The sequence below is a fragment of the Gadus macrocephalus genome, chromosome 9 (assembly GCF_031168955.1).
Source record: "Gadus macrocephalus chromosome 9, ASM3116895v1".
Lineage (NCBI taxonomy): Eukaryota > Metazoa > Chordata > Actinopteri > Gadiformes > Gadidae > Gadus > Gadus macrocephalus.
This window is the reverse complement of record NC_082390.1, coordinates 19,590,894-19,613,669: the sequence shown is the minus strand read 5'-3', so window position 1 is coordinate 19,613,669 and position 22,776 is coordinate 19,590,894. Positions and strand designations below refer to the sequence as shown.

The 22,776-nt window shown below is 43.0% G+C and overlaps 2 protein-coding genes across 8 annotated transcripts; both read right to left on the bottom strand.

The window, feature by feature from the left end:
- Positions 1 to 495: 495 nt before the first annotated feature.
- incenp (inner centromere protein) lies at positions 496 to 14,907 on the bottom strand. Of its 3 annotated transcripts, XM_060061894.1 has the most exons (21): positions 14,749 to 14,907; positions 13,140 to 13,288; positions 12,876 to 12,986; positions 12,559 to 12,760; positions 12,039 to 12,525; positions 11,672 to 11,720; positions 11,446 to 11,506; positions 11,206 to 11,323; positions 11,069 to 11,102; positions 10,553 to 10,640; positions 9,426 to 9,566; positions 9,099 to 9,119; positions 8,561 to 8,670; positions 8,347 to 8,458; positions 7,296 to 7,418; positions 4,435 to 4,589; positions 4,209 to 4,314; positions 3,813 to 3,902; positions 1,279 to 1,341; positions 1,029 to 1,182; positions 496 to 899 (listed from the first exon to the last, which is right to left on the bottom strand). In XM_060061894.1, the coding sequence occupies exons 2-21, from the start codon at positions 13,277 to 13,279 to the stop codon at positions 721 to 723; spliced, it is 2,544 nt and encodes an 847-aa protein (XP_059917877.1). In that variant the 5' UTR covers positions 13,280 to 13,288; positions 14,749 to 14,907; the 3' UTR covers positions 496 to 720. The 3 variants fall into 3 exon arrangements, with proteins under 3 accessions (XP_059917877.1, XP_059917875.1, XP_059917876.1); XM_060061892.1 differs by having other exon boundaries at positions 12,039 to 12,760; XM_060061893.1 differs by lacking the exon at positions 9,099 to 9,119 and having other exon boundaries at positions 12,039 to 12,760; positions 14,749 to 14,906.
- Positions 14,908 to 15,258: 351 nt separating this feature from the next.
- Positions 15,259 to 22,432, bottom strand: pgghg (protein-glucosylgalactosylhydroxylysine glucosidase). Of its 5 annotated transcripts, XM_060061912.1 has the most exons (15): positions 22,201 to 22,329; positions 22,015 to 22,092; positions 20,977 to 21,236; positions 20,546 to 20,756; positions 19,863 to 20,298; positions 19,625 to 19,744; positions 19,400 to 19,531; positions 18,990 to 19,101; positions 18,824 to 18,896; positions 18,593 to 18,729; positions 18,365 to 18,498; positions 16,309 to 16,404; positions 16,051 to 16,148; positions 15,736 to 15,959; positions 15,259 to 15,573 (listed from the first exon to the last, which is right to left on the bottom strand). In XM_060061912.1, the coding sequence occupies exons 3-15, from the start codon at positions 21,218 to 21,220 to the stop codon at positions 15,497 to 15,499; spliced, it is 2,094 nt and encodes a 697-aa protein (XP_059917895.1). In that variant the 5' UTR covers positions 21,221 to 21,236; positions 22,015 to 22,092; positions 22,201 to 22,329; the 3' UTR covers positions 15,259 to 15,496. The 5 variants fall into 5 exon arrangements, 4 of the variants coding, with proteins under 4 accessions (XP_059917895.1, XP_059917894.1, XP_059917893.1 ...); XM_060061911.1 differs by having other exon boundaries at positions 21,843 to 22,303; XM_060061910.1 differs by having other exon boundaries at positions 22,015 to 22,302.
- Positions 22,433 to 22,776: the final 344 nt, after the last annotated feature.

Below are 22,776 nucleotides of genomic sequence, written 5' to 3'. Positions count from 1 at the left end.
TCAGTAAACTCCATGTTGGCCCTTAGTGTGATTATCATTTCATCAGAGTGGCCCTTTGTGAAAATGAGTTTGACACCCCTGATATAGGTAATGTAAGGTCTGTCTCACTTGTATTCATTTTACTCTGAAATAACTTGAATGGAACTTTAGCTGTCTGGGGATAAGCAGCAGTCAGGTAGCTATTCAAAGCTATAATTACCTGCCTATTGTGTTTATTTAGGTAAAGCATCATGAAAAAAAACGTGCATGCGCATTAAAGTATACGACAAAATTTGCCGCGCGCAGTCCTATTCCCTCTTAGGCTAAACCCCGGATGTTTCAGAAACCTAGAAACGCCCCTGTAAACCATGTCTAAAACAAAGCAATGGTTCAATCGAGATTATTTTGGACTAATATGGCGTTTCTGTAGCAACCGGAGAACCGGATGCACCTGCAAGCTTGTTTTATTTGCCTGGGATGTCCGGCGAGGGAATGGGTGTAAATAAATGTCACAAACACGGTTGCAACTTTTATTTTTCAAAGAGTGGATATTCTCCACAGCACATGACATATAAACAATAAGGTCCATGCAGACACAACGTTTGATTAAAGAGGTCGCTTCCACTGGACATATTTCTCAGAGATACAATACAGTATAAAAAAAGTAATAACTAATTAAAATGAAATCATTATTTAAATCCATTCATACGAAACTTTAAAGAGAATACCCATCCCTGATATTTAATAATGGCCATGTCGGGGGGGAGAGTGCCATACAGCGGAGCTTGTGCGCTTGAAGTAGCGCGGTTTGCTCTTATAGAAGATGTCCTCCAGCTTCGGAGGCTCGCATACTCCAAAGTAGGTATGCAGATCTGGGGGGTTGAAGTACTGCTTGGTGATGGCCTGCTGCAGATTGTGACCTGGAAGGAAGAAATAACAAACGTGTGTTAGAATTTACTTTCTTCCAATAACACCCGTCAAACAGCTAAATACCAGTTGGCAGGACAGACAGACATGTAATACAATCCTAATAATCAGTCTGTCCATACCTTCTGCCCATGACGGGATTGGTTTCCGTGGCGCCGACTCGTCATCAGTGGAGTCATCGCTTTTTTGGTCCATCCCATAATCCTCAGCACTGTTACTTTTAAGAAGTGGTTTGTTGCCACCCTTGGGAGTGAGGCTGTAGGACTGAGGGGATTTCTGAAGAGGAGGGTCACCGACATGTCCGCTTAACATTAAGGGTTTAATACATCGATTAACAATCAATAATTTAGAATATCAATATTTCATCATTACCTCAACCTCCACAGTGATGTTCAGGGCCGCCCCCTTCCTCACTGGGCTGTTGAGTAGAGAGCTCTGGGAGATACAAGGGGAATATTGGTGTTATTATACAGCCAACACTGCTCATTAAATACCAGCATAGCCCATCATTTTGCAAAACCTATATATTTTCTGTAATAGCTAGATAGCCACTTTAACAAATTACATCACTGTAATGTACAACAAGGAACACGCAGTGCCTTAACTATAGGCACGTATAATCTGCTGTATGGATTCATTGGGAGAATAAGCCTGTTTATTTGTTTCTCTCAACTTCCATAGGGAGTAATTAAGACTTCAACACAAACTTTATTTTATGACATAGTAATATACAAAACACAACGGATTTGTCATGTCGGATTTAAAAGGTCCCATGGCATGTAAATCTCACTTTATGAGGTTTTCTAACATTAATATGAGTTCCCTTAGCCTGCCTATCGTCCCCCAGTGGTATTAGTTATCCTGCTCGCCTTTGAAAAATGGAAGCTAAGGCGCGCTGATTTGGAATGTGGCCCCATACGTCGTCATATGGGGCCAAGTTACCTCCCCTTTCTCTGCCTTGCAGAGTAAGAATTTGGCCCGCCAATGAGACAATGATTTACGACGTTTGAGCACCACGTGTGTGTGTGTGATTACACACACTGTAACGCAAGTGTTAGTAACAAAAGCGGTAGCTAATGTTAATTGAATCAAGCAAACAAATAGCTTTTGTTTTGCTCCAAAAAGCGTGACTTACCTCGAATTTAACATAAAATAGTTCCTTCAAATTAGGGCAGCACGGTATGGACTAAAATGTATATCACAGTATGTTAATTTTATCTTCTACATTCGATATAAATGCTTCTGAAGGGGTAAAATACTGGTTAGGCAGCAAAACTGCATAAACATTTTAAAATCTTTTCTCAAGTTACTACCATCTCTGAAAAACACTAATGTTTAATAGTATGGATTTGTTTCTCCACTTGCTTGCGGACCTTGCCGTATAGTTTTGGCATCTCAATTTGGCTGACTCGTGTGTTTTGACCATCTCTTTAAAGCCCTTTCTATCGACATTGTGAAAGGGAACCATGTCCTTACACAGGTAAACTGTGACGGCGTTTGTTATCTCGTTTCACCGCTGGCATTTTGTCGTAAGGACTGGCTTCGGAAAATGCCTTCGGAAGCAATGTCTGATATGCAGAGACAGTGTCTGTCTCGTACGGTGTGGAATGAGAGCTTGTGAAGGGACTGTTGCACAAGCACTGCGCAGGCGCGGAATAGCATACTGCCTGAGAAGGCAGTATCGCTCTCAAATCTGTTCATGGGAAAAGTAATGGAAAAAGTATGTGGAAGTATGTTTCGTTACCATATTTTCAGCAAATGCGCGCAACTTTACTTTTTACATGAAAAAGTAGTTAGGTTACTGTATCAACGCGTGACTTACAACACTATCTACCGGTCACACGGTAACGTCAAAAACAATACCGTAACGCAAATTCACACTGGTGTACTTTTTATACCGTACACCCCTACTTCAAATTGACGTTAAGGGTCTTCCATCAGACTCGCGCGATAGCCAGGCGTCTCATCGAAAGGCGAGCTCAGTTGGTGCTGTGTGCTTCAAGATTCTGAAGCAAGTGCTAAGATTCCGATTGGCCCAGAGAAATGTCCATTATAAGAATTATACAATGTTTCGCAATTCTAGCCTGCATGACATGCATATGAAGGGCAGAGCGCCAGGACTCCCGCCGGAGTACCCGGATTGTTCTAGAATATTTACAGAACACGGCGCACTAGGGATGAGTCGGTCGCAACCGACAAGAACTGGTTCCCCAAAACAAGAAGAACTGGTTCTTTGATTCTTTTTTTTGAACATAAACCAAAAATACGTAAATAAAATATACAAACGAACAGCGCTTCGTATCCCCGCGACTTATATTGATTGAGTCTACAACGTTCTCACAGATTCAGCCAATGAGAGGTAGCAATGGTGTTGCAATGGCACCTGGGTAAACAAATGACATGGCGGTACCGTTGAATATGCGCGCTTTCTCTGTCTGACGTATCTTGGGTCATACCATTCAACGTGGGGCCACTCATATATCCCCCTACATTTTTTCGAAAATAGACTTGCCCTCCATCTGCTATTGGATAAACGCATTTCCCAATCCCAGGAGTCTTTGCTCCATTCTACGTCAATTTAAGAACAAACAAAGAAATTAAACTGCAGTTCGTATTTTTTATTTATGACCATGAAAGTTCTGTAATGCCTGAATAATGAGGAATTAAATGTAAAGTAAAATACAATTATAAATGTAGGGGGAATTTGGGGAATGCTCAATGTGCGACTGGCTCGTAGTGGCTGTAATTCTGCACCATGGCTGGATTTCGGGAACGTCTTGAGATACTGTGTTATGTACCATAAATATCTATATTAAAGCTTCCATAAAGTAGCATACCATGGGACCTTTAAACATTATGCTATTTCACAAATCCATTAAAGCAGTGTTTTTCTAATTCGCACCCACCTTGACATTTAAAGCAGCCGAGGCAGCAGCCATTTTGTGCATCGCAGCTTCTCGGGCAGCGTTCTCAGCAGCCAGCCGCTGGTGCTCCTCCTAAAGGGACCCAGAAATCATCCAATCAACCGTCTTTCATACTTTCATAATATGTTAAATCGTTATGGGAAAGTAGTCGTATTGGCTGTCATCACAATTGAATGCAACGATATTGCTCTAAGATACACAATAACACACACATCAACAGGAATAATTCTAATAGAGTGGAAATATCATGTTTTCCATGACCAGATCTGTTTGCGCTCAACAGGGATTCATGATGTACCACAATATTCTAGAAACAAGCCTTTTTTGTTCAAATACATTTTGGAATCCTAGTAAATATGTTCCCATATTTGTGCTCACCCTCCTTTTCTTTTCCTCAAGGTTTCTTTTCTCTTCCATCTCTTTCCTCTCCTTCTCTCTGTTTGCCCAGAGAGTAGCTAGAGCTTTCTCCCTCTCTGCACGCTCTCTGAACACCACCAAGAAAACAAAGCCACATTAACAAACGATTACCAATGATTCACTAAGGAACTGAAGAACATTAGGCTCATTAGCATGATAATCATGATTATAATTCTTAATGAATTACCGTTCAGCAAGAGCTCGTCTCTCCTTCTCCTGCTCCTGCTCCTTCTCCCGCTCCCTCCTCAGTTCCAGAGCTCTGCGGGCTTCAGCCAGCTTGCGAGCGCGCTCTTCCTCCTCTGCCCGCTTGGCCACCAGCTCCTGCTGCCTCTTCTCCTCCTCCTGTAGAGATACACATTAACACAGGCACATCTAGAACCCGTTTAAACTGAGAAACTAACAAGACAGACCTGAATATGGCATCTTTACCGGATGTCTAAAGATCCTAAGGTGAAAGTTCAACCAACCAACATTTAAATTACTCTTGAGCGTGATGGATGCTTTGATGGATCAGGCAGGTCTTTCGAGTCAAGTCTCAAACGTAAATTAAGTTAACGGAGTGTGAACGGTGCAAGTTTGTGTGATCCCGACTTCTTAAAGACATTTTGACTCTTGCCGTATCCGGTCGGTAAAACAGCAACGCTTTTGGCCCGCCTATATTGATACATCGATGTGATTGATTAATGCTATAGGCACAGAGGCACAGAATATACACGAGTATATTGCTCGTTCCCAGAGAGAGAAATTCAAAATGTGCTCTCGCGGAAACTCTGGATTTCCAGGGTATTATAGGCTCCAAATATTGGCTGAAGAAAATCTGTATCGGCGTACCGGTTATCGGCTAAAGCTGATGAAAAAAAAAAAACGGTATTGGCCCTAAAAGAAAAAATCTGTATCGGTCGATCCCCAATGAAGAGCAATCATTACAAGCGAGAAGCAGCCAACGCTCACTTTTGAGGGATGGAGGCATTCCAACTCCTTTGAAATCGTTGAATCTAAGGGGGAGAATGCGAGTGTAAGGTTTACACTGTTCCCTGGCCAGAAACTTTTGGCCACTTCCGCTAACTGAACTGTCAACCTCACCAAGCATTTGAAAGGAAAGCATGCCAACATGTAGCTCAAGATCCCCGGGGAATTTATATGTAGAGTCCAAGCCCAAATAAGCAGCTAAAACGTCATTTGCACCAGGTATCTAAACAAGAGGTATATATGCAAGGGATAATGCCCGCGAGGTGTCCATTATCAGGAATTAATGGACAATGCGGAGGCCTTAGAACCGTCCGACACGCAGCGGAGGACGGTTGCATCTGCGAAGTCCATTAATTCCTGATAAAGGACACCTCTAAGGGCATTATCCCGCTTATACCGTGGTCAGATGCCAAAGAAAATAAATTAAGACTTCATTTATATTTTCATGCGTTTTGCAATCCAAATATAAAGTTTTTCACAAGCCATAACTTTGTTTCCCTGGTAACGCCTGAGGCAGAGTTCCCGTTGTCATGTAATTACCGGTCTTTGACCGTAAAAAAATGAGGAGGACCGAAAATTCTAAATGTCTCCGGTCAGAATGACTGATTGGAAATAAGGCCCCGTCCACACGGAGCCGAAACGGGCGAAAACGATCCGGTTTCGTTTTATGCGCGATATTCAAGGCGCTGGTTCTCCACAGAAAAAAGTGGAGCGCATCAACCCTGCGTGCATACAGCATGCACGCTGTATACAAACATTCAGTCACGAGGAGAGTCAACCTTTTAAATTGAGCAGAAATACTTTTGAATGTGTTCATTTGAATTGTGTTTAAATATGCTACAGTGGTCATTTGTTTAGCCAATTCATGTAAAACAATGAGGGTTTTGATTGTAGCGTAGCCTGTGTGATAAAATAAATAAGTTGTTACATTTCGTGCACTCGCTCAAATTGATCGCAATAGACTACCGTAGGTTTATGAACTAAACGGCGGCAAGCTAGCGAAAGCCGGCGGCAAGCTTTGCGGAGTACCGGTATTTAACAACCATGACGAATCAAAATATGATCACAAACTTCTTCTTTATATAGCCTGCCTATCAATTTTTTATTGCACGTGTTTAAGTGCAATAAACACGGACAATATCCGACCGATTTTTTTCCAATTTGACCGGTAAAATGAAACCTTCCCGGTCACCGGCACCAATTTCTTCTAGCGGAAACGCTGCCCTGAGGGTTTGACCAATACCTAGAACAATCATTACCCTCCCGTAAGGTTCTTATGCAACGGAAACGTTGTTAACTCCTCCAATAAATCGGACAGACCTAAGCTATGACTTGGCAACGGGAGGTATTCTAGTCCACTAAGCTATGAGCCAGAGAGCTAACGTTATGCATTGTACATATTTGTAATTCGAAATTCGTCCCAGCCTTTATACCACAGATACTATAGGGTCTATAGCATATAATCACGTTTTCTAATTACAGTATAATGCATTTTTCACAATTTACCAGTTCTCGTTTTTAAGGCTAAACAGACAATTTGACTGGAACTACTTAGCAGGTGTCCGTATATCAGGGGCTAATGCACACCCTTCAGCCAATCTGAATTGAGTGTTCCCCCAGATCATGGTATAAGCAACAATAAAATAAGCCCTTGGGTATTTTGTGTTCACCTATATGCCCATAAGATGTATCAGGCTATTTTATTTGATCTTGTTTCGTAGGGCTTTAGTGGTGGTGTTGAAACCTATAATAGCCCAATGATTTCTTGTCAAGTGCTGTGGCATTTTTTACAATAAAGAGCAAAAAATAAATACCCGTTATGTCCTCCATAGTATAACTTTATGTATACCTACACATTTAGGACCAGATATGGTCGATAAAAGTCGATCAACATAAATAACAAGTCACATAGTAACGAGTAACGTAAAAAGTTACTTTCCATAGAGGGTAACTGAGTAAAGTAACGGATAACTTTAAGAAGTAACGAGTAAACACTACTTTTTAAAAGTAACTTCCCAACACTGTTGGAAACACCGTCACACCATTAAACCGTATGGTGAATAATGATGAATATCTTACGGCTTGCTGGATCTTCTTGAGTCTGGTCTCCTCTTCCAGCCTCTTCTTCTGCTCCAGCTCCTCCTGACGCTTCACAGCCACTTTCTTCTTGGCCTTTTCTTCTGCCACGCGCTCAACGCGCATCTGTATGAAATACATTAAACCTTATTAAAAAAATAAAATAATAGACCCGTCTGTGCCAGTGATCTCATGCGAATGGTCAAAATGAATACACTTCAAACCGTGGCTTTGATGTGAGATCTGAAGGGAAAGGTATGATTTCCTTGTTTGGCTACTTTCAAATCCTATCTTATTCTGGCTGGTTGCTCCCAAGTAGGTAGCCTCGATGTAAGGCTACCATGTAATATAAAGCAGGCAACCATGTACATGGTCATGACAACTAGGGATGTGAATCACTAAATTGTTTCATAGTTTAATAATCAGTGGGTGGTATGAACGAATAATCGAATATTCGATTTGGGCCGACATTCACAAAGGCAATCATGGATCATCGGCAATAAATCACTTAATACCTAAACGCACCATGCTCCATGTAGAATTATTATCGCTCATTTAATTGAGTTTATCTTTATTAGGTCACTGGCCCGAAGAACTTAGTTTCTGTCTCTTGAAACTGCGTCACTTTCTGCCGTTTTGGGGAAGTTGCGTGTAAATGACTGATGTTAGACAAGTATTTATGTAGGATTGTGCTTTTTGCTACCGCTACATACCCTAGTGACCATTATTGTGAATCCGTCCCCACCATTGTTTCTCCGCTAGGGAGTCGTTCGATATGTTCGCTAATTAATTAATGTCCACTAAAAAAAAACATACCTTTTTGCAGCCCAAGTGAAAGCACTTGGTACACTATACCACCTATAGTGTAACGCCATGGTGTGGGCCTCATTTCATACACATCGCTTATTATAACGCTCCTACAGTGATTGTACATGAAAAGTATCACAAACTGGTAATGGTCATGGCCTGTATGGATTTGAGAATCGAGGCCATGGATTGAAATAGAATCCAATAGTGACACTGAAAGATTCACACCCCGAATCACAATACAGACCTTATCATTTTTCTCATCGGTCTGGGACATTTTCTGCTCGATTCTCTTTTTCTTCTCCTCGTCCTCCTTCATTCGGGCCTCCACCACTCTCCTCAGCCTCTCGTCCCTCTTCCTGTAAGAGCACACATGACTTAGACCTGAGGTTCACCAACAAACCATGAGGCAAACACAAGGCCCTGGAAAGTCCCAACGCGAGCTTCTGAACTGTGCCGACCGTTTCTGTTCATCAAGCTTTCGTCTCTTCTCTTCCTCCATCTTCTTTATCCTCTCCTCCTCCTGCTCCTGCTTCTTTTTGAGAGCTTCCAGTTTGAGGCGTTCTTTGGCCTAGGGGAGTAAAAGACTCAAGTTTAGACTTGACCCCGGGTGACACATGTCAGAAAGTTGAACCCAAACGGGCGAAAGTGATGGTTAAGATTAGAAAAGGGCTGTGCTAGCTTATGAGAATCCACAATGACCCATGTAATAAAACAGTAAAAAAAAAAAAAAAAAAAAAAAAGTCAGTATTTTTATCTGATTTCATCAAGCAATACTTTTAATTGTTCATGTTTTTATTTGTTTTATTAAACTGTCCTTTATGTATACAAAACAAAATCTTTGTATTGCTGTATGAAATTAGCAGCAGAAAGGGATGGGTCCAGCACATTAGAAGTGGTGAAGGGTGAACAAGAAGTGAGACTTAAACACTCAAGTGGCCTAATCCACGATCATTAAGAAAATGCCCTCAGAAACGCGTGCTTTAACCTTTCACTTACCACAAGACCGTGCTTTACGTCCTTGGGATAAGGGGAAAGAGACATCCAAATAAGAACCAATTTGGCCATTAAGCAGGGGAGTCACAACAGCTTTGTACAATAACTACTCAGGTCAGCAAAATAAATAAACAAATGCTCATGACAGCTGGAAAAGATGGAATTAGCCCTATATATATCTCAAATAAAGGCCGTCTCTTAAACAGAAAAAGAATAAGAAAGCGAAAGACAAGGTTTTGGGGCGGTATAACGACAATGTTATAACCCTTTTAACACATGACAAAATCAGGGCCTGTTTCGTTTCCCCGAGAAGGGGAGGATGAAACTAACCTTTGCGTCGACCTTAAGGGGCGTGGTGTGTTTAATGAAGGACTTCATCACAGTGCTGCGGCCCATAGACGCTGGAGCCATCATAAGCATCTGGTTCTTCTGTACGGTCTGGAGGAAGGCCCTCATGTTGGGCCTCATGACCTGGACATTGAGTTGGAGGGGTTGATTAAGGACAGTTCTACGCCTGATAAGTAATTGTGTGCAAAAATGACCCAATGGAACCAATTAGAGTTGTTCTCGATGCCAGTATCGGAAATTCCTCGAATACCTTCTTACAGGCAGTATTGGGTATTTGCGAGTACGCAAGTCTATGCACCAATCCGATGGCTCACATGGCTATCTAACTTACGACACAGGCAAAGAACAAAGACGGTCGTTATGCTGCTTTCGTTAATGGTCGGAGGTGGAAAGTCGGAATGGGAATCGCGGCATCTCCGACCTCCGTGCGTTCAAACGACCAAGTCGGAAAAACATGGATGCACAGCTGTTAACTACAAGAACAAACTTATTATTATTATTATTATTATTGGTAATAAATGATGTAGTTCCGTATAAATCTTTTGTCAACAGTACGGGAACCGGCTATACATTGCGGTCATCGTAAGGGAACCCTTCATTAAAAGGAGAATTTCACTAGTGGAGACATGAATCTGTGTTGATAGTGGGTCATAGATGTAGTTGAATAGTGACATAAATTTCTAATTGGTGCCTTCATGACGAGAAAAGGCAGACAGTGACTTTTTGGTGCTTGTGGATTGAAGACGACAACTCCCACAAACTCAATCAGCGTTCAATCCCTGAGGGATGTAACATAACAGCCAAACAGCGTTCTCTCCCTGCAGTCCAGAGTGAACTGCAGCTTGGATGAGAAGTAATTGTTGCCGTTTGCAGACTCCTGGAGCTCTATATCTTTTTTCTGCGATTGCAAGTGAGACTTCTCCGGTGCTGGATATGTTATTCAAGAGCGGAGGAGTCAACTAAAACCGTCCATAGTGGATGATGTGGTTTTTTTTCACAGCAATCTAAAGCAGCACGCCAAACTCCAGATAGTGTTATTCCCATGCAAACAATACCTGCACTCACACTTGGAAGAGTTTGAATAAAGGTTGATATTTTATGAATCTTACCGATTGGCTTTTCATTGCAGGTAAGGGCTTCTTGTTTGGGGTGGCCTCCTTTGCTTCAGGGGATTTGCGCTTGCTATTTCGGCTGCCCCTGAATAATTAGAGAGAATCTTAGGAGCTTGATTTACATTGAAAAATATGCAGTATAACAGGAACCATGAATCAACTACCAGATGGACAACGACAAATGCACTATATTTTCAATGCAAGTCTTACATTTACATTTAGGGCATTTAGCAGACCCTTTATCCAAAGTGACTTACATCAGTTAATACACACATTGACACACCGACGGCAGAGTCAACCATGCAAGGCGACAGCCAGCTCGACAGGAACATTTAGGGTTAAGTGTCTTGCTCAGGGACACATCAACAATCCGCTAGGAAGAGCTGGGGATCGTAGTTGCAACCTTTCGGTTACAAGACAACTGCTAAGCCGACCCCTTCATATCAAAGATGGTGAACCACTTACAAATGTATCTAACAAAGCAAACAAAAACTTGCATACTAATAAACGTACCTCCAACTTCCCACAGGAGTCGTCTTTGCACCGCCTATAACCATAAATACAAAAATACATACAATACTCATCAGAACAACGAGGGGGTCCACAACATAGTCCTTAATGAAAGGTCCCTTAATGGCCGCCGTACTGACCTGGGGAGAGGACCGAGGGGACGCCTCTTAACATGCTGGAGAGCACCGGGGAGAATAGGAGCACAGGAGAGTTGACCGCCATGGAGCGAGTCACGCGCTCGTTTCCGCTCCCTGCCTTCTGCTCCGCCAGCGTTTCAGTGAAGCAAAGAAAACATCACAAATAAATATATTTCTCTTAATATCCAGCCACAGTTCTTTTAGACCGCAATTTTCTTTCAACAGTAACAAAGAGACACTGACGTCTGGGATAGCTTGTGGTTCGTCAGCCGCCGTTTCAGCGTCATCGCTCTGCACCGACGGCCTGAGGCACAACAAACAAACAGCAACTTGAGACTTTCTTGAACTGCACCTTTTCTATTTATTAACGTTATTCCATGCTTTGTTAAAATTAAGTAATGTATTTGTGTACTACAACAATTTTAACTTCACTCAAAAATGCCATGTATGGTTAATATCCACCACTCACAATTCTCTGTCCTTCTCCACTTCTCCATCAATTTCAATGCAAGAATCATCTACAACAGAAGCAATGAATTTCAAAACATTAATGTTAAACTCGTTAACAATTTTAGAATATCAATAGAAAAACTGTATAGATATATTAAATGCCAGGCTATCTTGAAAAATTGAACATTATGTCTTGGATGATTATTATGATGTGGCATTGAGGAGATCCTTTTTTTGGATGCATGTTATTTAGAAGCAGGTTAGGGTAAGGCCCCTTAGTCGTGGATGAGCTACATGTTAAGAATGGACTTCAGGGTATTCCGAACACATAATCTTTTGGGATTTAAAACAACCTTACCACTAGCCTATATTGCAACAAGACTCACCACTATCGTTGCTACTGCATGTCGTGTTGCCACCACGAGTCAATTTCTTCTTCATGATGGAGCGCCTGGAGGTCCGGCGCACACCGTCCTGCATCCTGCTGTGCCGGACCCCGGCCTTGGAGTAGCGCAGCTTGAGGGAGAGGCGCACGTTGGAGGTACGTCGGGCCCTACTGGGTGTATCAGCTATGACTATTTTGGTGGCACTGCGGCCGGGCGACACCACACGCTGTGCAACCAGCTCTGCAGAGCGGCGGTCTGTGGAAGAGATTCTCACTGAGACCGTGGGGACGGGGATCTCGGGCGGCGATGGTGTGGGGATGGAGGAACACACTTGGGGCTCGTCTGCTTCGATCTCTGTCTCTTCTTCGATCGCTGTCTCAGCATCGGGTACCGCCGTCTCCAACTCCATATCTATGACCTCTGATTTCTCCTCAGCTACTGCAGTCTTCAACTCCTGATCTGCAACCTCTGGTCCCACCTCAGGTACCTGTACTGCAACCTCTGGTCCCACCTCAGGTACCTGTTCTGCACTGCAGTCACTGAAGGCTGCTTCCTCCAGTGATGCCTCAGGCTGAGTTTGTTTGTTTCTGCGAGTGCTGCGTTTGGGCTGCTCGACAACCTGCCCTGACGTGCTGGCTCGGGGTATGCCCTCATCTTCAGCGAGAAGGTCCAAAGTTTTAACAGAGGAGCCCCGTAATTTGCTACGTTTGCCCTTAGAAAACCTGCAACAACACAAAAAATAACACATAACAAACTTTTACTATTTGTTAGAGGGTGCAGTAGAGTGCGCAAACTATTGAATAATTAAATGAATACGCCCGTAATATCGAACCATACCGTCTCTTGGCTCGAGTCTCTTCTTGATAGCCCAGGGATACACGCTTCCTGCGGTTGTTTCTTTTCTGAGATGGAGTTTTTGGCATCAATTCTGGCTCAGCACTAAAATCACTACAATTACAGAAAAATTATACTGAATCAAACAATAACAACAGTGTTCATTCCATGAAATGCCATAAGAAAAATTATCTGATGAGTGGATCTTGACAATGCAGCAGAAAATATACAAATGAACAGCATGAAAACATTTTTATTGAAGCTTACCTTGTCAACATGCGGTCGGCTTCCTGCTTGATTTCAGTCAGCCAAACACTGTGAACATCATCAATGTCACTCATGAACTGCTGCAGTTTCCCAGCAAACAGTTCCTTAAGGGACAGCACGAATGAGAATGGGGAGGTCATGTTGAGTGCCTGAAAGTAAGGGGGTCTTTGTTAAAGCAAGCCCGATGGAGGGAAACATTCATTAAAAATTAAGAAAATACGTGACCTGTGACGTTTCATTGCAGACATTGCTAACCCATACCATAGCGGAAAAACATAAGCAGACGACCGACATATCTTTGGATGATAGTTGTGTAGGTGTTTTTAGCACTTTAATGAACCACTTAATATGCTTGGTCGATATAATATCCCCATGAGAAACTACCAGTGTTTCTAATGCGAGTCGTGCAAAAATAATTGTTGATGAGGTTGTGTAAAGGTATATTTATTCATGAACAGAGAATGGTCAACTTTTTGTAATCTACCATGATCTAATTTGTATTTTAGGTTTTCACTGCGTTTTGTATGTGTCGGCCTGGTGGCTACACATTGTATCTGCTCTGATGAGCAGAGCCGAGTTGCACACCTCCACTCCCGTGGGGGCGGGGATGACATTTTCCCTAACCCATCACTAACGTATCACATCCGCCTGAACCTGCAGTAATTTGAGGTAGACAACAAGCCATGCCAGCCAATTGGATTATACGGGTGTTTTAAGGGTGGAGCGAAGTATAAACAAACGACGGTATTTTCTCTGATTTCAAAGTGATAGTTGGAATCTATTCAGAACATGTTTGGTTTATCCATCTTCCACCATTGTTATCCTCACGCTCTAGTGATCGAAGTTCGGATCCGTTTTCGTACGTATTCGTTCATTCAAATAGACGAAGAGTGTGTCAAAGCAGACAGTACACGATATATTAATCAATTCTAATTACCATAATAAATCAACATAATTAGCTTTATTTTGGTATATGAAGAAACTATGTGCCTCTACTTTAGAGGCACATAGTTCACCATCACATAGAAAAGGGTGCCTATGAAGTGATGAGCAGATTTAAGTCCCAATGCCGGACCAGGATCAGTTATCTTCAAAGGTCTGGCCACAGATAATGAGATCTAGGAGACTAGTACTGATCTTGGACTGTCTAACCCTGAATCAGCGATAACGTGTCTTATGAAGGCTTGGTTATGTCGTGTCTTGACAGTTTTACCGCAACTCCAAGTTGCAAATCATTTGACGCTTAACTTATTAAACAATGACCCAAAATAAGAATAACCACCAACACAATACTCCAATGCTCACGTGTACAGACTCGAGGACCACATCACGACGCAACGTTGACTTAAACCATTTAAATAATACAACATTTGTTGAATGCCCAACACAATGAAGACGTTAACATTACTCGGTCTCTAGCTGGGTTTCGTTATACACATCAGGCATTTCACAAGTCCTTATGACCTTCCATCCCTACATTATCCTGGGTTATTTCCAGTTTATTGTTGGTAAATGATGGCCCCTTTAGTCTTGTAACGTCGCGTGACAGGTCAAGTTAAGCTAACTTAGCTAGCCGTGCGAGCTAGAACATAAGAGGTAAAACCTTTACCTTTCTGCGGAAGTCACCGAAAATGAATCCCTTAAAAATGCGGTCTCGCTGGTGAAATAAAATGATTTCGTTATTATTGATCCATTTGTACGGTGCACTCGTCACAGCTGCTGCCTCGTCTCCACACTGTACTGCTTGTAAAACCGCTGAAACTGTTCAAACGGTTCAAAACCTCTACGGCCAATCCCAAGGCGGCGTTGCAGTGACGTAGATGGTAATGTTCGATTCTACACTGCAGCTTCCGTAAGAGGGCGGAAATGGGATAAACACCGACACAATAAGACTCCGCCCCTGAAAAAGGTTACACATGAACCAACACTAAACGAACCCCACACAACTCAGGGGCAGGGCTACAGTCTCAGACAACTTTAAATAAACCAATCCGGGGGCAGATAGACGCAGAAAAAACGATCATGGGGTTTAAAGTAGATTTAAAGGTGCGTCCATTACCGATTCTCAACCAAACAACATACATCTAACGAATTATAATCAAATGATTTTGATTATACATTGCACATTGGTTAATATTTATTTAGCACGAAATAGTTGCACAAATTCACCAAATTACAATATTGTCATCATGTTTCCACACAAACGGTTATTAAAACTATTTTTTTCACTTTTTAACTTTCTATTTAACACAATGAAATATGAACACACATAGAAATATGACCATGTTCAAACGAAAACGACCAGAATGATTCTTTTCATTCATATGATCTTCAGGAACCTGAGTATCGCTCAGATTTCAAAGAGGCCAACAGGAAATTGTTGAATCCATTTGACAAATATGCCCCGCCTCTCTGGGAAAGGTCACAGGCTTTCCTAAGAACAAATAGGTATAAAAAAGGAACCATTAGCAACAATATACAAGCTGCAATATATTGATATGTCTCTTATTGTAATCACTTCCTATAACAAAGGATTATGTCAATAAGCCAGTTCCACATTCTAGTTCAGGATGGTTATTTTTAGGCTGTTTGTTACCTGGTACAAGGGGTATTTTCTGTCCTGTTCCCTGCAGGACAACTTTCAAAGCACACGCTGCAGACTCTTCCGCACTTGTCGACTGTTCCCTCAGTATGACGCACACCTCATCTTTCCTCAGCATCCAGTCCATCTTGTTGCCCAGGTAACTCACACCGCGAATAATGAGCTCAGACAAGCCATTAGGAAGAAGAGGCTTGAAATCAAGGCGCTCTGGTTGGATTCTGAAATGGGAACAGCTTTTTAAAATGATACCAAGTGATAATCAAGTGCTTTTATTTCATTGTTTCAAGTTGGCTGATGGAATGAGCATACCTGAATCCAGTGTAACCAAACAGCACAGCCTGCAGGAAGCCTCCCATGCCGGTCAGGAAGTTCACTGCCCCAGAGCCATCAGAGGATTCACTCCATACCTGTGAGGTGACAGTAATATTAACCATTAATTTTCCAGTGTGTGTGTGTGTGTGTGCGTGTGCGTGTGCGTGTGCGTGTGTGTGTGTGTGAATGGCCACGTGAAGAAAAGGGGGACGAGAGCCATGCGTCTGAAGTGCATAAATCGTCTCTCTCTCCTACCTGGAACGGACCTTGGATGTTATCAAAGCTCTTCTCCAATAGCTTCTGGGCTTTCTCTGCTTCCCCAAGCTCCAGCCAGCCCACTGCGAATATCCCCTGACAACAGGAAATGGGCACAGTTAAATCCACCTACCCATGACAACATTAGCACAGAAGTGTTCTTGTTGTAATTGTACATTGTTGACAGGTCCCATATCTGTGTGTGGTTATTGGCTGGTTTAAGGGGCCTAACCTGGCCCGAGTCAGACTGATAATGCCCTCTGATGGTGGAGGCTAGACCCCTGTGGCGCTTTGGGCAATCAAGGCATACAGGATAAACCAACCATCACCACCCACAAGCCTAGATAAGCACTAACATAGGACTTCCCCACTGCTTCGAATTCACCACCTTTCTCTGCCTTTAACATCTTGCCAACTCTCAAACCAACAGTGTTGTGCAGCATCTACCTGTGTGTTGGTGTTGGGGGAGCCCAGCATAGCCCCCCAGGTGGTGTAGCTGAGGCACGGGGGCCTTGTGTCAGGGTAAATTGCTACACTGTAGAATTCCATATGATAATTGCATGCAAGATTAAATGTCAGGACCGGTCTGGATGATCAAACCATCATCACTCTCCACCTCATCCCTAACTCTCCACCTCAAGCTGGTGTGTAGTGAGCGTTCTGGCACCGATTGGCTGCCGTGCATCACCCAAGTGGGTGCTACATATTGGTGGTGGTTAGTGAGGTCCCCCCTTCACTTTAGGCGTCTTTGAGTGTTTTTAATTATTATTATTCTTCATGTTTAACCTCTGTTTTCCTTTTATTCCTAGTCTGTTTTACATAGTTTTGAATGATGACTATATGCTCTGTAAGGTGACCTTGGGTGTCTTGAAAGGCGCCTCTAAATTAAATGTATTATTATTATTATTATTATAACTGTGTCTCCTGGTCTCACTTAAGCATCCGTAAATATATATTTTAATTAGGGGTCCAATTAGGGGTACTGTACCGTTCATTTCTTCCCCCCAAATTCTGTAAAAGTCATACTGCAGCCTATACTGTGAATCAAAAACTCTTGACATATTCAAGTATGGTTACCAATCAACATTCCGGCTCATTAGTTTCCAAGAATCTGACTGCCAAGACACAGTATGACATTAAGGGGAACTGCTTCGTTAACCATTTTTCCTTCATAATTAACTCTGTCATATTTATATTTCTTCCGTTAGTTTTCTTAACAACAAATGTTAATTTCCCAGGTTTTTTTTCCCAAGATTTTTCAGGTATATGCTTTTAAGAAATCCATTAATTCACTTGAGAAATGTGTGCTTGGATTTGTCTTGATGTTGTGTGCTTATCAATAGACATTTTGATCATGTGAATGAGGCTACAGTTCAGGTTTGTCAGTGGCAATGGGATAATGCCTTGTACTGGTGATCCTTAGGTTGAGAGTTCGAATGCAGATTATAGCATTATGAACAAGCTGAACATGACATTCGGCCATTGCTCTGCAGCCCACTCACCTGAAAGCTGAGGCACAGTATGGCAATAAGGGGAACATCTTTCCTTCATAATTATGTCATATTTATATATCTTCCATTAGTGTGTTCTTGACTTTTCATTTTGCTTCACCGCGTCCAGGATCGTTTCTGGTGAATGCACCTACCAATGGCAATAGAGCACTTTGATCTTTACATTTGTTTTTGTGGTGAGAAAAATTTAATATTTAATATGGTAATCTAGCTAAGAGTTTGGCAAAGAGTTGTTTTGCTGAAGCCAGGAGGGACAACTCTCAAAGGTTTGATTACCCAGTCTGATATCGTCCTTTAAGATGAAAATAAGTACTTAGTTGTGTTGCATCTTATCTTAGCTAGCTTTGTTGTATACAGGGAATGGATTGACCTGCAATTGTAGGTGCTTGGCACTTCTATGAACATCCTTACTGTACCGAAAGCGATGTATTGTTTCTCCTTTTTCTGACAAATCTACTTATTGTAAGTCACTTTGGATAAAAGCATCTGCTAAATGTTCTAAATTTTAAAGTAAATTTAAGACGTAAGTTTCTAGCAAATCTTACCCATGTCATGGCCGGGCCATCAGGGTCCGTCACGGCCTCGTACGCCTCAAGGTCGTTCCTTCGGACCTCAGGGCTCATGGCAAGTCCCAACGGATAGCCTAGCATCACTGCATCTGCCTGCTTTACTGGATCACCTTGACAGAGGTTGAAAGTGACACACATCAGGTACTAGTGCAGACCAGAGACTTGTTTCTATGTGCGGCAATACGACAAAACAATGAATAGTACCCTTGATGTATCCATCATATTCAGGGTGGTACTTTTCCTTCTGATCGAAGGGTATTTTCATGTGGTCGGCCACTTTCTGCCACTCTTGAGGCGCCGGGTGTTGCAGCAGACTGGCCAACTCTACAGCGAACTGCAGACTGAAGATTAGAAAGATTTCACCATTTTGAATAAATCTATTTTCAGATATTTGTACGACAGTAAATTAATAAAAGCCAACGTTGATATCAGCACCTTGATTTTGCCACCGTATTTGTGTACACGGAGTCGTTGATACCGTAATAATACTCATCAGGTGGCATAACACCTAAAGCAAACAAAAAGAGAAGTAGTTAGTTGTTAGAAAAATAACAGTAATAGAATATTTCCAAACGTAACATACACAACTTGACTCTTTTACCCAAGAGATGGTAGCTCTGGTCCTTTTGATCCCAGGTGACCCTTGAAACCCAGTAATCAGCCACGCCCCAGATCACCTCACTGCCCCTGCCCTCTGTGAACAGAGAGAGGTCCTGGAGCAAAACAACACCATCAAATGGTGAATATCGTTGTACACATAACGCAACTGTTCTCTTTCAATTTATAATATTTATTTTGGATTTGTACATTGTGCTCATTGGGCCAACATCCTTTTTAACACGAAATGTTCCTGTTATCCAATCTCACTTGGGATGGCTGTGTTTTTCTCCAGCGCAGTGGGATAACCACACAGCCTCAGACCTTAGAGGTTTAAAGTTCACCCATAGAGGTCCTCATCAGTCTGTAAGATTCTTAGTTACAGACCAGCTCTCGTGATGTATGAAAGCTTACCCGTGTGAGGTAGAGATAATGCTGGAAGGCGAGGCTGACATCACCATTGATGTGGATCTCTTGTTGGCCGTAAATGTCCTCGGGGCACACCTCTCTCCCAGACACGGCACTCTCCCAGGGGAACTTTAGTCCCTATTCAAAGGACACGGGAAAGAAAAGCTAAATCAGGTCACCCGAAACACAAACAAACTGCGGAGACGGGCACAATGCCTGCGGTGATCACACCTTGTAGCCTTGCTTTTGTGCGTTATCCTTTGCGCCATCGACGGTCCGCACCCTGTACTCCAGTACTGCCCGGGCCAGGCGGGGATAGAAGAGAGCGATCGCAGGATACATCCAAATGTCCTTGGAAGATTCAAGGGGATCCACATACACATACACACAAACATGTTTTAGTGATGATTGATGAGGAAAGCAAACCATTATGAAAGCAGACAGCGGGGGGACTTCAAAGGTGCTTTACCTGGTCCCAGAAAACATGACCCCAGTAGTCCTGGCCACTGCCCCCGTTAGACAGACCTCCAGGACTGACCCCGCCAAACAGTCCTGAGACGTCGTGGAGGGGGGGGAAGGCACTCAGCAGGTAGAAAAGGCAGCCGATCACGGCCTTGCTCAGGGTCTCCGAGCCCGCCAGCTCCACCGTGCTGTCCAGCCACAGCTCCTTCCAGGCCTGCTGGTGGGAGTCCCGCAGGTCCCCGCTGGCCATGAGACTCAGGCCCTCATCGAAGCTGGACTCGGTGCTCTGGTTGGTGTTGCCGAGCGCCAGCAGGAAGCCCCAGCGAGAGTGGCTCTGCTCAGGCTGCAGGATCAGGCTTGGAGGCATGACGGTCCATATGAGGTCCACGGTGGGCCTGGGGCCTCCGGGGACCTCGGCGGCAGTGGTCTGGCCTTGGATGCGCCTGAGGGATTAGTGAGTTCAAAGTGTTATTTCGGCTTTTTTGGTGTCACAAACTTAATCACACATTAACCATTGTTTAAAATGTACCCAGTTTGCCTCAATTGTATGTTAGATGGTGCGGACATTTAAAGTAACATGTTACCTTGTAAGCAAGCAATAGTTTTTAAATGTATGTTAGAAAATAACCTCCTCCTTCCTTTCATCCTATCTATTCTTGGCAATGATATAGTGTCACAATATCGTCCCACCTTCCGCCTCTGTAGTCGGGAGAAGATTGGAAATCAATGTCTTTGCTCTGCGGGGTGAAAGAACTGGACAGCTTCACAGTGACAGGCTCCATCGTCACGGCCTGGCGCTCTATGCTGACCTCCATGACCATAAGCTGGGAGTAGTAGCGATGGGCATAGAAGGAATGCGTGGCAGTCGCTATAGCTGTGCTAATGGTGTGGGTGAATACACCTGGGGAAGGAAAGGGAGTCAAATATCAATAAAAAAATCGTATAACCTAGCAATAGGAATATGAATAAGAATCACAATGATGTTAGGGGATGGTTCATATTACTTTATTATTAAATTATGAATTAATTATTATTATAGTTTGATGGAATGAGCAGATTAGTTCAAACATGGCAGGATCATACAGATAGAGGTTCAGATGTGACTGCTGCGCGAGGATCACCCGTGTGTGTGTTCAGGCTGTAGCTTTGCTGCACGGGGTCTTCCATCTCCATGGTGACAGAGAGGGGACACGGGACGTCCGCCCGGTGGCAGTCTCCCCCCTCCCCGTTATAGACACTGCCCATGTGCATGATGCTATGGTAAACTCTCCAGCCCAGCAGGCCGTTGGCCAAGGGAGGGAGGAAGCGAGGGTCACGGGGCAGTGTGTTGGAGGTGAAGATGTAGGGGTCAGATCCGCTGGTCATGGTGAAGTTATATAGACTTAGAAAGATGAGAGATGATGGAATAGTGAATTGGGTCGGTGAGGGGTCCAGAGGTTGCCCAGGAACAGTTCATACAGGCTGGAATTACTTGACTCCCTCCCCCTCAATAGGGATTGATCTACAAAGGGATATTTCAATCCAATGCATGCGGCATAAACGTGCGTGCACTTCCTTATTGAATATTATCCAAAACTGGAAACTTGATCTATATAGAAACGATTCGAATGGGCTAGAAGTTAACAAAGTAAATATGTTCTTGAATCAATCACAAAAAGCTAGTTTACACGTAGGCTACTTATTTTTATTTTTAAGGTTAACAAAACAGTTAGGCCTACATTTCAGGACTTCGTGTAGGCAAATATAAATAACATTTATACAATAGTATATCTTTTAAAACGTATATCCGCTCACCACAACGCTGAAAGTTGAAAAACGCAACGTTGAAGTAAATTCATTTTGAAATAATAATAGCTACTATGAGCAAGGCTTTGTTCAGTTGCTCGAGTTACATCTGAAAAACCTAGGGAAATAAATCTACCCCTTTGTTCGGTATATCATCTGTCGTTAAAAAACTTTTCTGCGGACATCGGAATGTTTCAGTTACCTGCGAGATCGGTCTACAGAAAAGCTCTGACGCTAACCCCGATAGGAAAACTCGAACATACTCTTACTAAGTCTGCAAAGTCATTTCTTAGTAAACTTTAACTCAATCTACGTATTATCTATTTAAAAAGTAAATCGGCAATTTTTTATAACGAAAACAACAGTGGACCTACGCGGTTTATGAGTAGGAGGCGGATCCAGAGTCTGCAGCCAGCTTCACACTGCTACAAGAACCACACGGCTCTCGGTCTCTGGGAAAATATGGCTTGAATTTGATGCATTTTGTCTATTTTGTTATCCTTTCTTTTTTGTAAATCAGTTTCATGCAACCAGAAGTCAATAGATGTATGAATACATACATTGTATAACTGCAAAACAGTCCTTGTCGGTGTAATTAGTAGGCCGACTCTCAAAACTTTATAAATCAACATACATGTGCGTGCTCCTTTCAAACACTACTCCTTTGTATACGTTTTTTCGGATGAAAATAATTATCAACGATTTTATTCCCATAATTATGTGGACTGCAAAACTGGCAGTTTCCCCCAGGTGGCGCCGCGGAGTCATGAAAGGCCTTTTTGGCCCCGTGCCGGCGGTAAGGACCACAAACCCTGGGAAAAGCAACGCATTGCCCATATAAGGCTGCAATCCATCCGCTCCCCTCTTCCTCCCCAGCTCTCTTCCTCTCTGTCTTTCTCAGACCTAAGGGGTATTTACAGAGAAAGAGAGAGCGAGCCCTGGCCAACTTGGCCTACCTTATTAGGAGTTGAGCTTGTTGTCAGCTGTTCTATCCTTACGGGACAGTGGTGTCTATCTGTGTTCATCCAGAAGAGACAAAGACACAGAGGGGCTAGAGCTGGGGTTTGGGTCTTTATGGCTGGGAACTCCAAAAGACAACACACTTCTGACGTTGTTTCCAGGGGGGCCTCCCCAGA

Excerpts from the sequence above, each read along its gene's own strand:
- incenp (XM_060061892.1), bottom strand. The coding sequence starts at position 13,279 with ATGACCTCCCCATTCTCATTCGTGCTGTCCCTTAAGGAACTGTTTGCT. Across the intron at positions 4,315-4,434 it reads AGACGAGCTCTTGCTGAACG|AGAGCGTGCAGAGAGGGAGA; the intron begins GTAATTCATTAA and ends GGTGGTGTTCAG. Across the intron at positions 900-1,028 it reads AATCCCGTCATGGGCAGAAG|GTCACAATCTGCAGCAGGCC; the intron begins GTATGGACAGAC and ends TCTTCCTTCCAG.
- pgghg (XM_060061907.1), bottom strand. The coding sequence starts at position 21,693 with ATGAATTTACTTCAACGTTGCGTTTTTCAACTTTCAGCGTTGTG. Across the intron at positions 19,745-19,862 it reads GTCATGTTTTCTGGGACCAG|GACATTTGGATGTATCCTGC; the intron begins GTAAAGCACCTT and ends GAATCTTCCAAG. Across the intron at positions 15,574-15,735 it reads GAAAATACCCCTTGTACCAG|GAAAGCCTGTGACCTTTCCC; the intron begins GTAACAAACAGC and ends ATTTGTTCTTAG.